This window comes from Megascapheus bottae, chromosome 26 (assembly GCF_031878675.1).
Source record: "Megascapheus bottae isolate mThoBot1 chromosome 26, mThoBot2.hap1, whole genome shotgun sequence".
In the NCBI taxonomy this organism is placed as follows: Eukaryota; Metazoa; Chordata; class Mammalia; order Rodentia; family Geomyidae; genus Megascapheus; species Megascapheus bottae.
In genome coordinates this window covers 18,020,472-18,036,751 of record NC_143534.1, presented here as the reverse complement: position 1 = coordinate 18,036,751, position 16,280 = coordinate 18,020,472, and the positions used below count along the sequence as shown (strand labels likewise).

The 16,280-nt window shown below is 42.8% G+C and overlaps 1 protein-coding gene across 16 annotated transcripts in view; it reads left to right on the top strand.

Annotated features, from left to right (window-relative positions):
- The first annotated feature begins 440 nt into the window (after window positions 1-440).
- Abi1 (abl interactor 1) overlaps window positions 441-16,280 on the top strand; it is a 65,660-nt gene continuing 49,820 nt past the window's right edge. For 5 of the 16 annotated variants that reach the window (XM_090319052.1, XM_090319045.1, XM_090319058.1 and 2 more), the window contains exons 1-2: window positions 442-680; window positions 13,523-13,690. In XM_090319052.1, coding sequence (XP_090175178.1) covers window positions 564-680; window positions 13,523-13,690 — 285 coding nt within the window. In that variant the 5' untranslated portion in view covers window positions 442-563. Of the gene's footprint in view, window positions 681-1,245; window positions 1,406-13,522; window positions 13,691-16,280 lie in introns of those variants that run through there. The other 11 variants (XM_090319048.1, XM_090319050.1, XM_090319044.1 and 8 more) reach the window with 4 other exon arrangements.

Genomic DNA, 16,280 nt, shown 5'->3' with positions numbered 1-16,280 from the left:
GTTTGGATGAGAGTTGGATGCCTCGGATTCACTGACGTTTTCCTAAGTGACCAAGTTGTGCCAAGTTTCTCAGACGTCTGCGGGAAGCGAATGTCGTTCTCTAGAATCACTCTGGGGCGCCACCTTCTGGGGCCACCAGGAAACTCCATTACGGGCGGACTTTTTTTTTTTTTTTTCCCAGTCCTGGTAGTTTTCATCCCTGGAACGCATGCGCATGGGGGTAGGTGGTGGGAGACTACAATTCCCAGAAGCCCATGCTACAAGGAAAAAAAAATCCTGGTGTGAAGCGCCGTGTGGTGGGAGGTGAGGGATGGGGAGGGGGGGGAAATAAAAAAAAAAAAAAAGAAAACTCGCGAGAGAATGAGGTTCTGGCGGCTGCGCGGAGTGGGTGGAGGAGGGCGGGGCGCGTGAGGAGGAAGGGGAGGAGGCGCCGTCCCACAATACCAGGCGGGAGGGCGGGCGCGCGGCTCGTATCCGGGCTGTGAGGCGCCGCGAGCCTCGGCGGACCCCGCTGCCTCTTCTGTCTCTTTAACGCGAGAGGAAGCGATGCAGAGGGGTGGAAAATGGCAGAGCTGCAGATGTTACTAGAGGAGGAGATCCCGTCCGGCAAGAGGGCGCTGATAGAGAGTTACCAGAACCTGACCCGGGTGGCCGACTACTGTGAGAACAACTACATACAGGTGAGGCGCGCGGCGGGCGGGCGCGGGCCGGGGCGCCGGCCGGGCCGAGCGGGGGACCCGCGGCGGGAGGGACCAGCCCACCGGGCGGGGTAGGGAGCTGCCCCGGACCTCAGCCGCCGCCCGAGCCCGCGGACCCGGGCCGCGTCCGGACCCCGGACCCCGGACTCCGGTCCCCAACCCCCGGCCCCCGGCGGGGAGCGAGTCCGCGGCCGGGCGGAGGGAGTCGGGCTGCCATACAGGAAGTGGCTGCGGTTCCAGCCTCCCGGAGCCGAGGGAGAAAATGGGCGAGGGTGTCCGGAGCCCGCAGCCGGGGCGCCCCCCTGCCCCGGCTCCCCTCCTCACCCCGGCAGCCTCCCTCTCGTGGGGGTGTCCGTCGGGAGGGACCCCCGACTGCCGCTCCTCGCTCTGCGCCGGGAGACGGCTTCTAAGACCGGGAGAGCGGAGCGCGAGAGGGGAAAGGGCCGGGAGGAGGTGCGGGGCGAAGCCGCCGAAGGCAGCGGAAAGCGGGGTGTGTGTGTGTCGTGTGTGCCGGCGGAGGGTGGGGTGGGGGCGATTATGTCAGTTCAGCCTAGAGGGTGTGTCTTTTATTTATTTATTTTTTAAAAAAATTTTTTGTCGTGAGTCACATTGCATGGACCTCCCTGAGGGGGAGAAGGAAGCGGGTGCGGGGAGCCGAGGCCGGGCGTGTGAGCGGAGTTCATCTGAAAAATTCCTTCTAATTGAAGGTTTGTAAATCTGCGTGTTTGTCCGTTTTCCAGGTTTTTTTTTTTTCCTCCTCAGCATTTTCACTTCTGCCTCACGATAATGTAGCCTCGTTATTATTAATCATGGGCTATTGAAAACTACTTGAGCGGGGGAGGATGTCTTAAATCTTCTCTTCTTCCTCCCGAAGTTCAACTGTTGGCTTCAAGAGTTAACTTAGAATAATGTTATCGCCGATTGCGATACACAGTGAGTGTACAGAATCCAAGTATAATAACCAAAAATGCTTTTGTCTCCCCTCTGAACCACAATGGTTATTTTTGTCAATTTATTAGACAACTCCTAGAACCTTAATTGTGACAGGTGCTCATTTGTTTCTTTTTATTTTGGTGATTGGAAAAGAATTGTGTATGACAACTTTAGTCTGTAGATCTCTAATTGTGTAAATTCTACAGTTTTCAGTAGAAGTAGACTGGTATCAGCATTAAAGATTAAAAATTAGCTTGGGCGAGGAGTTTGGCCTAGTGATAGAGTGCTTGCCTAGCATGCACAAAGACCCGGGTTCGATTCCTCGGTACCACATACTTAGGAAAAGCCAGAAGTGGTGCTGAGGCTCAAGTGGTAGAGCTCTGGCCTTGAGAAAGTCCAAGGACAGTGCTCAGGTCCTGAGCTCAAGACCAGGATCCCCCTCCCCCCCCAAAAAATTGTTACTGATAAGGCAAGACCTAACATTGCTTTGGAAGGTTACAGTTAACTGCAATTCAGAATGGAAATACTTGTACCCATGTGATTAATCATGATTTTTTTTCTTTTTGCTAGTCTTGGAACTTGAACTCAGGATCTGAGCACTGGGTTTTTTTCTTCCCCCCTCAAGGCTAGAGCTCTACCACTTGAGCCATAGCATTACTTCTGGCTTTTTCTGTGTATGTGATACCCAGGAATTGAATACAGGGATTTGTGCATGCTAGGCAAGCACTCTATCACTAGGCCGAACTCCTGGCCCTAACCATAATTTTTTTTTCCCTAACCATAGTTTTTAATCATGATTATAATCGGTTTTTGTGTTGGCAAATTCTTTTTCTCCTTGATTAGTGGATGATGCTCCTTTCAGAATATGTTGAGTGTTTCTCATTTTCTATGTTAGTAACTTTGTATCTTCTGTAGCACTATTAGGAATTTCTTTGTAATTTTTTTAAGCTTTCAATTTAAGGAATTTTACTGATAAGTAAACTTGTTGAATGCTTAAACATCTTTTAAAACCTTGTAGAAATATGAATAAAGTGAAAGTGGAAAAGTGATCTTGTAATTTACTAATATTAAAAATGTGCAACTTCCATTCAACTTAATGTAGAGATTTGAACCTGAGATAGACCTTAATTCTAAATGTTTTAAAGATCACGAAAAGAGCTGGGCACTCTTGGCTCAAACCTGTAATCCTTGTTTTCCCAGGAGGCTGAGATCTGAGGATCACGGTTAGAAGCCAACTGGGGCAGGAAAGTCTGTGAGACTCCATTTAACTACCAGAAAGTCAGAAGTGAAACTGTAGTTCAAGTTGTTAGGATGCTAGTCTTGAGCAAAAAAGCTCAGAAATGGTGCTCAGGCCCTGAAATCAAGCCTCACAACTGGTATGCACATATGCACACACAAATGGTCTTGAAAAGGAAAGCAAAGGAAATGAAATCGCCTAATTTTTGAAAAGTCATTTCTTCCCTATAGAAGTCAGCAGATAAATACTCCATGAAGGGTGACTTTTTTCTGTTTTGCATATTGGGAAATCTGACAAGTACATTGTGTGGTAACTGGTACTTGTTGCCAATGTTAGTAATCCTAATGTGTTTTAACCTGTCTGTTGACTATTTCTTCTTTAAATAGTCAGTGCTATCCCCCCCACCTTTGAGACCCCTACCTTTTCTGCTACTGTCACGTAATGTTGAAGCACTTAAAAACTTCATTAGTAATATCCCTGATAGGAAAGAGCATGCTAGTAATCACATAGTTTCTTTTTTTTTAAATTTTTTTTTATTGTAATTAGTAAAAGGGTTACATGATATTTGCCAGATAGAAGGTGCATTAATTCACATACATTGATACCCTTTCACATGTCTTGGTACCCATTTCCCTCCCCCCCCATCACATAGTTTCTTACATTAATATATATTAGAGCCCAGTGCTCAGAAACAGACTCATAGGCCCTAAGGTTGTATGTATGTGTTTGTGGTCCTAATCTGATCTGTGAGGTATTCCCCTCCTATTGGGTTGAAATGATGGGGAAGTAAGATCCACACATACCAATGATTATTGCAATACTTCAGTTGCTTTTGAACTATGGGCTATATAAGACCATTAGTTGTCTTACTTAAGGGGCTTAGATGAGGTCAAGCTCAGAAAGTGATATATATGTTCATATGGTTGGTGGTCGCTCTGGTTTTGGTGTTATGAATGAGGAACAAATAGTACTAGAAATAGCCATTTGGGTGTCTATTGAGATCTTATTATAGCCTTTCTGTGACTGATTAGGCTATAAAATGATACTTTTCATTAATGTATTTCTTAGGGAAAGAGTGTATTTATATTTTGAGGTTTTGTGTTTTTTTTTTTTTTAATCTTTTTGAGATGGCCTCTTGTATGTGTCTCAGGCCAGCCTTAGCTTCAGGATCCTCTTGCCTCAGCCAGCTTCTTGAGGCACGATATGGAATGACAGACATGCACTATAATACCCAGCTGAGAATTTTGTGTGTGTGTCTGTGTGTGCATGTACATGGTATAACTAAGGTTTGAACTCAGGACCATGGGCTCTTTCCATTTTTCTGAGTACAGCTGGTACTTTGCTACCTAAGCCATGCCTCCACTCTGGCTTTTTTACTGGTTAATTGCAGATGAAATCTCCCAGACTTTTTTGCTTAGGTTGATGTGAACCAGGATTCTCTGTCTCTGTCTCCTAAATAACTAGTATTATGGGTTTGAGCCCAGCTTCCAGCTGAGAATTCTTTTTTTTTTTGGCCAGTCCCAGGCTTGAGCTCAGGGTCTGAGCACTTTCTCTAGGCTAGAGCTCTACCACTTGAGCCTCAGCACCATTTCCAGCTTTTTTCTATGTATGTAGTATCAAGGAATTGAACCTGGGTCTTCGAGCATGCTAGGCAAGCACTCTACCACTAGGCCAAACTCCCAGCCCCAGCTGAGAATTTTTATACTTCCAATGAATTAAATTATTGCTTTTTTTTTTCTTTTTTTGTTGTTTTTGGATTGGGTTTTAAAACTCTGGCGTGATAGGCAGGCGCTCTGCTACTAGAGCCGTGTCCCCACCTCTTTTTGTTTTAGTTGCTTTTTAGTCTTAGCATTTTTCTCTCCAGCCCAGCCTGGATTCAATATAAATGATTATTGCATATTTTGTTATTTGACGTTTTTTTTTTTTAAGGTGTTGACTTCAGGTCTAGCACTTGCCAAGCAAAAATTTTATCACTTAAGGTAGTTCCTGGTATTTTTGTTTGTTTGATGTTGCTTTCATAGTACTGGGAGGTTTGATCTCAGGGCCTACCTAGAGCTTGTCTCCTTGCTAAGGAAACATTCTAGTACATGAGCCTTCTGACTCCTTGCTTCATTTTTTGAGGCAGGGCTTGAACTCAGGTCCTGAGCACTGTCCTTGAGCTTTTTTTGCTCAAGGCTAGTAATCTAACACTTGAGGCCACAGATGCACTTCTGGATTTTTTTAGTGATTAATTGGAGACCAGAGTCTTATGGCCTTTCTATCCTGGTGAGCTTCAAACCACGATCTTCAGATCTCATTCTCCGAGTAGCTAGGATTACAGGTATGAGCCACTGGTGCTTTGTCCTTTGATGTCAGTTTTGTTTTGCTTTTGGTCAGTTTTGGGCTTGAACTCTGGGCCAACCCTTCCCCCCCTCCCCCCCCCCCCAGTCATAGGGCTTGCACTCAGCATGGGCTAGCACAGTACCACTTGAGCCACAGTGCCAATACTGGCTTTTTCTGTGTATGTGGTACTGAATAATTAAACCATTAAACCCAGGGCCTTGTGCATGCTAGACAAGCACTCACACCCCTGAGCCACATTCCCAGCCCTAGGCAGTGAGAATTTGGAAAAAGAGAAAATGTCAAGCAACATTAAAAAAAAAATGCAGGTAATTAACATGATTCTACAAGTGATTGAAGTAATGTAGTTACATTAAAAGCAAAACCTAAACCTTCTTTCTTTTCCTTTTTTTTTTTTTTTTTTTTTTAACCAGTCCTGGGCTTAAGCTCAGGGCCAGAGGACTGTCCTTGGATTTTTCTCAAGGCTAGAACTCTACCACTTGAGCCTCAGCACCACTTCTGGCTTTTCCTAAGTATGTGGTACCAAGGAATCGAACACCGGGTCTTCCTGTATGCTAGGCAAGCACTAGGCCAAACTCCTGGCCCACCTTCTTTCTTTCTATATGCTGTATTCATCTTTTCCCAGGCTGTTGTCAAGTTTGTCTCACATGCTTCCAGTTTTTGTACAGAAGATGAGGTTACTTGGGAAGATTTATCTTGCCTTAGTGCAAGATAAATTGGAACAGAGACAGATTGGATTCAGTGACCAGGTAGACAAATGTTACAATTGTCCAGATGTAAAGAGATTCCCCCCCCCCCCCCAAGCTAGTCCTGAGGCTTGAGCTCAGGGCTTAATTAGAGATGAGTCTCACAGACTTTTTTTTTTTGCCTGGGCTGGTTTCACACTATGATCTGCAGATCTTAGCCTCCTGAATAACTAAGATTATAGGTGTGAACAACTCGTGCCTGGCTATAAAGAGTATTTTTTTTTTTTTTTTTGCCAGTCCTGGGCAAAAAACTTAGGGCCTGAGCACTGCTCTTGGGCTTTCCTCAAGGCTAGTGTTCTACCACCTGAGCCATGGCACCACTTCTGCCTTTTCTATGTATGTACCAAGGAATCAAACCGCACACCACTAGGCCAAACTTCTGGCCCAAAGAGTATTTCTTTTTTTTTTTTTTTTTGCCAGTCCTGGGCTTGAGCTCAGGGCCTGAGCACTGTCCTTGGACTTTCTCAAGGCTAGAGCTCTACCACTTGAGCCTCAGCACCACTTCTGGCTTTTTTCTATATATATGTGGTACCGAGGAATCGAACCTGGGTCTTCGTGCATGCTAGGCAAGCACTTTAACCACTAGGCCAAACTCCCGGCCCCCCAAAGAGTATTTCTATAGTTGAGATAGCTATAGTGATAATGAAAAGGAAGGCAAGAATTAGGAATCTTTGAAAGAGGCCTGGGTTCTCCATAGAGAAAGCTCAAAGATGACTGGGTGTGCTAGTGTATAACTACAGTTCCAAAATTTGGGAGGCTGAGACAGGAGGGTCTCCAGTTTGAAGACAGCCTGGGTCAGTGGGGAGGGAGAGAGAGAGAACTGGGGTGTGTGCGTGTGTGTGTGCGTGTGTGTGTGTGTGTGTGTGTGTGTGTGTGTGTGTGAGAGAGAGAGAGAGAGAGAGAGAGAGATATGCATGCATGCATGCAAGTGCTCAAAGATGTCACATTTGACCTGTATGGGTTCTTTTCTACCAAAAGTTAACACGCCTACAGAAAGTAATTTGCAGTCACAGAAGTGAGTCTGTAGACCTTCTCTTTTTCAGCTGTTAGTACACAGTTGGTTCCTGACACTTTCCAGCTTGTACTCCTCCACAGTGGGATTGATTGGCAGAGCAGTGGGTTGGAGAGTAGGAGTAAGGCTTGACTGTTAGCTGGCTATGTAGGCAGATGTGGGAAGAAGATAGGAGAAAGGGAGAGAAAGATGAGGAAAGGGATTCCAAGGTCTCTTGAGTGTGTTCTGTTGTGGCAGGAGATACAGGTTTCTCCTTCTAATACTTATTTTGATGTTCTGTATTATTGAACGTTGACATTTTTATACATTTACAAATGATTTCAAAGTATGTGAGTTAGTATACACAAATTAAAACTTCTTTTTTCTGTTCTTTCTTTCTTTTTTTTTTTTTTTTGATTGGTCATGGGGTTTGAGTCTCAGGGCCTGAATATTGTCTCTGAGCTTTTATGCTCAAGGCTAGTGCTCTACCACTTTGAGCCACTTCTAGTTTTCTGTTGCTTAATTGGGGATAAAAGCCTCATTTTCAGTCCTGGGCTGGCTTTGAACTATTATTCTATTGCCCTAACCCCTTGAGCCACAGTTCCACTTCTGGTTTTCTGGTGAATTATTGGAGAGAAGAGTCTTACAGACTATTTAGTTCTTGGGCTGGCTTTGAACCATAATCCTCCAATCTCAGCCTCCTGAGTAGCTAGAATTACAGGCTTGAGCCATCTCACTGGGCAGTCCTTTTCTTTTAATAATTCTACCAACTCCCAATAGTCCCATAGGTTAACAACCAAGGTATGTATGTATATTTCTATGTGTGTGTGTGTGTGTGTGTGTGTGTGTCCAGGTCCAGGGGCTTGAACTGAGGGCCTGAATGTTGTCTTTGAGCATTTGCTCAAGACTAACACTGCCACTGGAGCCACAGCTCACAGCTTCTTCACTTCTGTCTTTTTTTTGTTTTTTGGTTGGTTTTGGAACTTGAACTCTGGGCCTAGGCACTGTCCCTGAGCTCTTCAGGTCAAGGCTACTGACCTACCCTTTGAGTCACAGTGCCAGTTCTGGTTTTCTAGTGGTTAATTGGAGATGAGTCTCATGGACTTTAGTGCCTGGGTTGGCTTTGAACCTCGAATCTTAGATCTCAGCCTCCTAAGTAGTTAGGATTACAGGTGTGAGCCACTGTGCCCAGCTACACTTCTGCCTTTTTTTTTTTTTTTTCCCTTTTGACAGTCCTGGACTTGAGCTCAGGGCCTGAGCACTGTCCTTGGACTTTCTCAAAGCTGGAGCTCTACCACTTGAGCCTCAGCACCACTTCCGGCTTTTTTCTATGTATGTGGTACTGAGGAATTGAACCTGGGTCTTCATGCATGCTAGGCAATCCCGCTACTACTAGGCCAAACTCCCAGTCCCACTTTTGCCTTTTTAATGATTAATTGATACGAATCTTAAAAAAAAAAGTGATTACCAAGAGTGGGTAGAAATTGGAAGTTGTCAGGTTAGAGGTTAGAGTTATATCAGCAGTTTGGAAGAAAAAGATCTAATTTATGGGACAGAGACTATAGTTAATAAAAATGAAATGGGTGCTGGGGTAGCTCACACCTGTAATCCTAGTTACTTAACCATCTGAGGATTATGGTTTGAAGCTAGCCTCGGCAGGAAAGCCCATGAGATTCATATTACTAATTAATCTTCAAAAAGCTCAGGGATAGGGGCTGGAAGTTTGGCCTAGGAGTGCTTGCCTAGCATGCACAAAGGCCAGGTTTGATTCCTTAGTACCACATGCATAGAAAAGCTGGAAGTGGTGCTGTGGCTCAAGTGGCAGAGCACTAGCCTTGAGGAAAAAGCCAAGGACAGTGCTCAGGCCCTGAGTTCAAGCCCAAGGACTGGCAAAAGAAAGAAAGAAAAAAAAAGCTCAGGGTCAGTGCCCAAGACTCCAAGTGCAAACTCCAGAACCAGTACCCCCCCCCAAAAAAAGTACTATATTTGATGTTCCTGTTAAATTAGTAGATTTTAATTGCTCTTTCCATAAAAATGAAAGTACATGAAAATACTTTTTTTTATTTTGCTAGTCCGGTGGGTTGAACTCAAGGCCTGAGCATTGTCCTTGGGCTTTCTCATTGTGTCACAATACCATATCCAGCTTTTTTTTTTTTTTTTTCTTTTTTCTGGACCTGGGTTCAGAACCCAGGTCTTTGTGTATGCTAGGCAAGCACTCTTACCACTAGGCCAAACTCCCTGCCTGAAAAGATTTTTTTTGTGTGTGCAGTTCGGGGGTTTCCACTCGCAGCCTAGGTGCTGTCCTTGAGCTTTTTTTGCCTCAAGAGTATCATTCTACCACTTGAGTCACAGCACCATGTAAGGCTTTTTGGTGGTTAATTGGAGATAAGCACAGACTTTCTTGCCTAAGCTGGCTTTGAACACATGGTCCTCATATCTCAGCTTCCTGAGTAGCTAGAATTATAGACATGAGCCACTGTGCTCAGCTTGAGTTAACATTTTTAAAAACTTTATGTTCTTTCCACATTTGTTCATTTCCCCAGAGGTATTGTTTAAATTTAAACAGCTGTCCAAAAGATCTCATGGGAATGACATTTCTTTCTTCTTTTTTTGCCAGTCCTACGGCTTGTATTTAGGGCCTGAGCACTGTCCTTGGGCATTCCTCAAGGCTAGTGCTCTACCACTTCAGCCACAGCCCCACTTTGGCTTTTTTGTGTATGAACCCGGGTCTTTGTGCATGTTAGGCAAGCACTCTACCACTAGGCCTCTCAGCGCCGGGAATGGCATTTCTTTCAGCACAGCTTTCTTGCTTATAAGAGCTTCAAGGAAAGAACAATTTAAGGTTTATTGTCACATAAGCCTGGAAGGCCTAGGCTACAAACCCTTAATTTGAGACTGGGTGAAAGGTGGTTGTTAGTATTACCAGGTGCAATATTAACATTTTGGGGGGTTTATTCAAATCTGGGACTTGAACTAAGGTCCTGAACACTGTCTCTGAACTTATTTATTTAAATAAAGAATTTATTTTTACATCATATTTCAGATGTCATGTTTAACAAGTCAAGAAGGGAATCTCGATATACAATCTCTGGCACTTAGATTTTAAAACATAATTAAAATTAAGCTGAGGGTTTGCCTGTCCTGGGCTTGGGCTCAGGGCTTGAGCGTTGTCCTTAGACTTTCTCAAGGTTAGAGCTCTACCACCTGAGCCTCAGCACCACTTCTGGCTTTTTTCTATGTATGTGGTACCAAGGAATCGAACTTGGGCCTTCGTGCATATGAGGCAAGCACTCTACCAGTAGGCCAAGCTCCCGGCCTGCTTGCTCTCTTTTTAATGCTTTATCAGACCTTATGATTTTCTCTATTTCTTTTTTTATACATTTAATGTCAAAAATAGGAAACATTAAAGAACATGTAGTATTTCTGGTTTTTGTTTTTTGCAATAATTGGCTGTGTAGTCCAGGTTGGCCCAAGAACTCTTGTCTTAATCCCTTAGCTGGGAAACCACTCCCAGCTTGTCTTATTTTTTAGAGCATAATCATGACAAGGGTGATTTTTTTTCTTCCTTCTTTTGGATATCAAGTATTTACATGTAATAGAAAGGTTTTTCCCCTGTATAATAGGTGAAGGTTGAAGTGAATGAAATAGAAAAAAGGTTGAAATAAAGATATAAAGGTAGAAGAGAGAAGTAATTTTACTAAAGGAAATAGATTACTTTGCCTGTGAGTTTGTCATCTTTAGGAGTGAGAAAATTTAGAGGTGTAGATACTGTTGCATTTAGTGGATTTTTTTTTTTTTTTGGTCATGGTGCTTGACCTCTGGGCTGTCTCTGAGCTGTTCAGCTCTAGGCTACTGCCCTACCCCTTGAGCCACAGCACTATTTCCGGTTTTCTAGTGGTGAACTGGAAATATGAGTCTCATGGTTTTTAGGGGTTTTAGTGCCTGGGATGGCTTTGAATCATGATCCTCAGATTTCAGCCTCCAGAGTAGCTAAGATTACAGGGGTGAGCCACCTGCCAGTCTTAGTGGATCTTGACTTAGTAAAAGCTTTTTCTCAGGTAGATAAGGAAAAAGAAGAGTTTAATTTTTGAAATGTTCATGAGTTTAATTATCTAAGGTATTTCCTGTTTAGTTTAAGTCCATTGACTACATTGTTTATTTTAAATTAAGCCATTTTAAATAGTTGACATTTACAGCTGAATATGTTTGGCTCCATTTTAAAGCAGACTTAATGGCATAAGACAATAATGGCAAATGGGTTTCATATCACATGTCAAATCCTAGAGCAATTATTAGTTAAAAGAATATTGAGACTGCACAGAAGACTTGTATAATTAACAAATTCTGTTTTAATTCCTTGGAGAAAAGCTTGCTGTTTTGTCATTTTGAGTTACCCTTGGAGTATGCTAAGGAAAAATAAATCTTGGATACTAAATTTACAATGTGATATGAATAATGTGATACAGTAATTTTTGATCAGATTTAACAAATTCAAAATCCTTAGAGCAAATTGTGTCTACAGCTGTGCTCCCTAATAGGTAATGCTCCTTATAAAGTAGTCACTGTTTGTTTGTTTGTTTGTTTGTCATAGGGGTTGGACTCTGAACCTGGACGCTGTCCCTGAGTGCTTCAGCTCAAGGCTACCACCCTACCCCTTGAGCCATAGCTCCACTTCCCACAGAACCTTTTTTTGTGTATGTGGTACAGAGGAATTGAACCCGGGTCTTTGTGCATCCTAGGCAAGCACTCTACCACTAGGCCAAACTCCCGGCCCCCATTAGCCTGTTTTTATAGTTTCATGTATGTTTCACACACACACATCTTTCCAACAATGGAAAATCTTAGAAATACTTGGGAGGCAGTCTGGATAATCAAGAGATTGAACTCAGCAAGGGGTAGAAAGTAAAGTTCACTGTCCCAAAAAACAGTGGGGAAATGCCACTCTGAACTAAAATCTTATTTATTTTGCCTTATCGTTCCCAAATTCCCTTATTTCATAATTATTTAGCTAAGTATTATCAATAAAATGTTAGCATAAATGGTTCTACTACCAGATCTTAACTTTCCATTCGTATTATAAAGTTTAACTAAAGACGATATTGTAGGCTGGGAGTCTGGCCTAGTGGTAGAGTGCTTGCCTAGCATGCATGAAGACCCAGGTTCAATTCCTTGGTACCACATACATAGAAAAAGGCAGAAGTGGTGCTGTGTCTCAGGTTGTAGAGCTCTAGCTTTGAGAAAGTTCAAAAATGGTGCTCAGACCCAGGACTGGCAAAAAAAAAAAAGGACAACATATTGTATACTTTGTTTTTAAATTTAAAACAAGACTACAAAAAAATCTTAAAAGTTCATTTTCTCAGGCTGGGAGTTTGGCTTAGTGGTCGAATGCCTGCTTGGCATGCATGAAGACCCAGGTTCAATTCCTCGGTACTATATACATAGAAAAGGCTAGAAGTGTTGCAGTGGCTCAAGTGGCAGAGCTCTGTCCTTGAGGAAAGCCCAAGGACGGTGCTCAAGGCCATGAGTTCAAGCTCTGGGACTGGCAAAAAACAAAATTGCTATTTTTTTGAGTGCCTTGCACATACTAGGTAAGTGTTTACTGAGCTGTATTTTCAGCATAGATTCTGTATTTTAATGATAGATGAATGCTTTCCCTCTACTGTTGGGAGCAACTTTTCATTCAGCACTGTACTACTAGATAGAGTTTCTGCCAATTCAGTTGAGCAAGAAAAAAATACTGATAGGAAAGGGAAAACAAGTAAAATTGATTTTAGTCACTGACAACATGTCTAAATCTGTATCATAAAAAATTCTCAAAAATGTGACTAAAGTTGGTGACTTCAGCACATTTTAGAATTACAAAGTCATTGGAAAAAACATCAGTTGTTGCTGTGCTGGTGGCTTACTCCTGTAATCCTAGCTACTCAGGAGGCTGAGATCTGAGGATTGTGGTGCAAACCCAACCCAGGCAGGAAACTCTGTGAGTTCTTTTTTCTTTTTTTTTTTTTTCATTTTTGCCAGTCCTGAGTCTTGAACTCAGAGCCTGGGCACTGTAATTGGACACTTTTTACCCAAGGCTAGTGCTCTGCCACTGGAGCCACAGTGCCATTTACATCTTTTTCCGTGTATGTGGTACTGAGGAATTGAACCTGGGGCTTTGTGCATGCTAGGGGAGCACTCTATTCCTCGGCCCCCCTCCCAGCACAAGTCTGTGAGATTCTTATCTTCAATTAATCACCAGAAATTTGGAAGTGGCACTGAGTCCAAGTGGTAGAGTGTTAGCCTTGAAGGAGAAAGCTCAGGAACAGTGCCTAGGGTCTGAGTTCAAGCCCCATGCCAAAATAAATAAATAAATAAAAGCTCAGGTACAGTACCCAGGCCCTGGGTTCAAGCCCCAAGTACTGCAACCCCCCTCAAAAAAAAAAAGTGTGTGTTCATAAACTTAAATAGACTATACTCAGATTTGTACAGAACATTTTGAATTGAATGGAGTTTTTTAAAGTAAAAGAAACAAGAATTTTGCTTTTCTGTAGAATGTATTTAATGAATGTTAACTAAGTGTTGTTTTTGTTTTTAGGCTACAGACAAGAGAAAAGCTTTAGAAGAGACCAAAGCATATACAACTCAATCTCTAGCTAGTGTTGCTTATCAAATAAATGCATTGGCCAACAATGTATTACAGCTGCTGGATATCCAAGCTTCTCAGCTTCGGAGAATGGAATCTTCTATCAACCATATCTCACAGGTACGGCTTGAAAATATCTTTAAATTCACATATACTAAAATGACAGAATATGTCTTAAGAAGGTACAGTGTCAGATTGTATAATGACAATGGTGCTTTCTAGGAAATCTTAGGCAAGTGGAGTGATTAACTTTGCCTGCCTGCCTGCCTCCCCTCCCCTCCCCTCCCCTCCCCCTCCCCTCCCCTCCCCTCCCCTCCCCTCCCGTCCTCTCCTCCTCCCCTCCTCCTCCCCTCCTCCTCCCCTCCTCCCCTCCTCCCCTCCTCCTCCCCTCCTCCTCCCCTCTTCCCCTCTTCCTCCCCTCTTCCTCCCCTCCTCCTCCCCTCCTCCTGCCCCCCTCCTCCTCCTCCTCCTCCTCCTTCTCCTTCCCTCCATCTTGGAGCTTGAACTTGGGCCTGAGCACACTAGGCCAAACTCTGGCCCCATAGATTAGCCTTTTTGATGCAATTAAACCAAAGTATAGGAAGCTAGTGCTGGTTTGATGCTATGCATTTTACAGATTTTTCTTTTTAATAAGTAGAGTAACCTCCCCACCCCCACCCCAATCCTGGGCTTGGGCTTAGGGTCTGAGCACTGTCCTTGGGTTTTCTCAAGGCTAGAGCTTTACCATTTGAGCCACAGCACCACGTCTAGTTTTTTTCTGTGTATGTGGCACTGAGGAATTAAACCTGGGTCTTTGTGAATGCTAGGCAAACACTCTACCTCTAGACCAAACTTCTGGCTGCTAGAGTACACACTTAATAGTGATGAAATGTATAATATAGTAAATACATAATCCAATAATGTAATTGCCTTTTACCATCAAATACATAAGTTGTATATGCTATCTTTACAATTGGAATTACGATAGATATATTTTCTCCTGCTTTGCAGCAAAACATGTGAGTAATAACATTAGAACATTGTGATATCACTAGGCAGTAGGAGTTTTTGTTTGCTTTATACTCTTACTTGGCCTTTTCTGCTCATGGATGGTACTTTATTACTTGAACCACACACCTTTCAACTTTTTGCTGGCTAATTGAAGATAAATAAGAGTTTCCGATTTGTCTGTGTGGGCTGGCTTTGAACCATGATTCTCAAATTTCAGCCTTCTAAGTAGGTAGAATAATACATGTGAGCCACTAGCACCTGGCTAAATTAATTAGAATTTTGTGCTTTTTTGGGGGGTGGGATGGAGGGATTTGCTAAGAGTTAACTCTGGGCCTTGTACTTGCTAGCCAGATATTCTACCACTCAAGCCACACATTAAGCCTCTGGGGTTTTCAGCTCTTGCAATGTTAGGGGAGCACTGATATATACCACATGCTACTACTGACAAAAATATAATTCATTAGTGACTGTGCATAGCTTGGAAATAGGAATTCCACACTCTTGTTGTTGGTTATGGGGCTGAACTCTGGGTCTGGGCTCTGTCCCTGAGCTCTTCAGCTCAAGGCTGATGTTCTACCACTCATTTTTTTTTCTAATAATGACTTAGTCATATAAGTCATTATTAGTTCTACTTAGTGTACCTCTGGCTACATATATAACTCTTACTTGGGAGCAATGTTAGCATTCCTTAATTCAACTATTTCTTCTAGAAGCCCTTTTACATACATTCAGTTCAATTTTCACTTCTACCTTTATCACCTTTTAATTTTTATTTTTTGTTTTTGTGCTAGGTCTGGGGTTTAAACTAAGGGCCTGGGTACTGTCCCTGAGCTTCTTTGTTTAAGGTTATCACTTTTTTTTTTTTTGTGGATAGTGGGCTTGAACTCTGGGCCTGGGTACTGTCCTTGAGCTCATCAGATCAAGGTTAGTATTCTACCACTTGAGCCACAGCCGGTCTTCTGGTGGTTAATTGGAGATAAGAGTCTCATGGACTTTCCTGCCCCAGTTGGCTTTGAATTGTGATCCTCATATATAAGCTACCTGTGTAGCTAGACTTGAGCCACTGGCACCCGGCCACTCTATTCTTTTGCCATACTCCAATTCTAGCTTTTTGGTAATTATTGGTGATTAGAGTCTCACAGACTTTCCTGTCCTGGTGGCTTTGAATCTCAATCATCAGATGTTGAGAAGAGGTGCTGGAGGCATGGCTCACGTGTATCGTGTTCCCCTCCCCTTAAAAAAAAAGTGCATCTCATAGGGGATTATTTTAGCTTTATATAGGCAAGCGTAGTTAAGTGCAGGGTACTGGGATGATAAAATGGATTTCTAGAATGGAAGACCTAATGTTTATATTTTGGGTCTTTTTATATGCTAAATTATGCGGGTAGCCCTTCAAATACCAGAAATTGGCACAGAGATTAAATATTTATTAGCTCATTTAGCAATAAAATAGTTATTACACATTAATACAAATACTTCATGTTTAATGGTACTTAGTTTCTTCTTGGTTTAAACTTAGACTTGTATTTGCTAGGAAGAGGTTCTAAACCACTTGAAACACTCCCACAGCCTATTTTTCCTTTAGTAATTTTCAGATAGGATCTGGTGTTTTCTGGAGCCAGCCTGGGGTTATTCTAATCTTGTCTACCTAGATGTGATTATAGGCACATACAACCACACCCATCTTTTTTTTTTTAAAGAATTTATTAAGATTGATTTT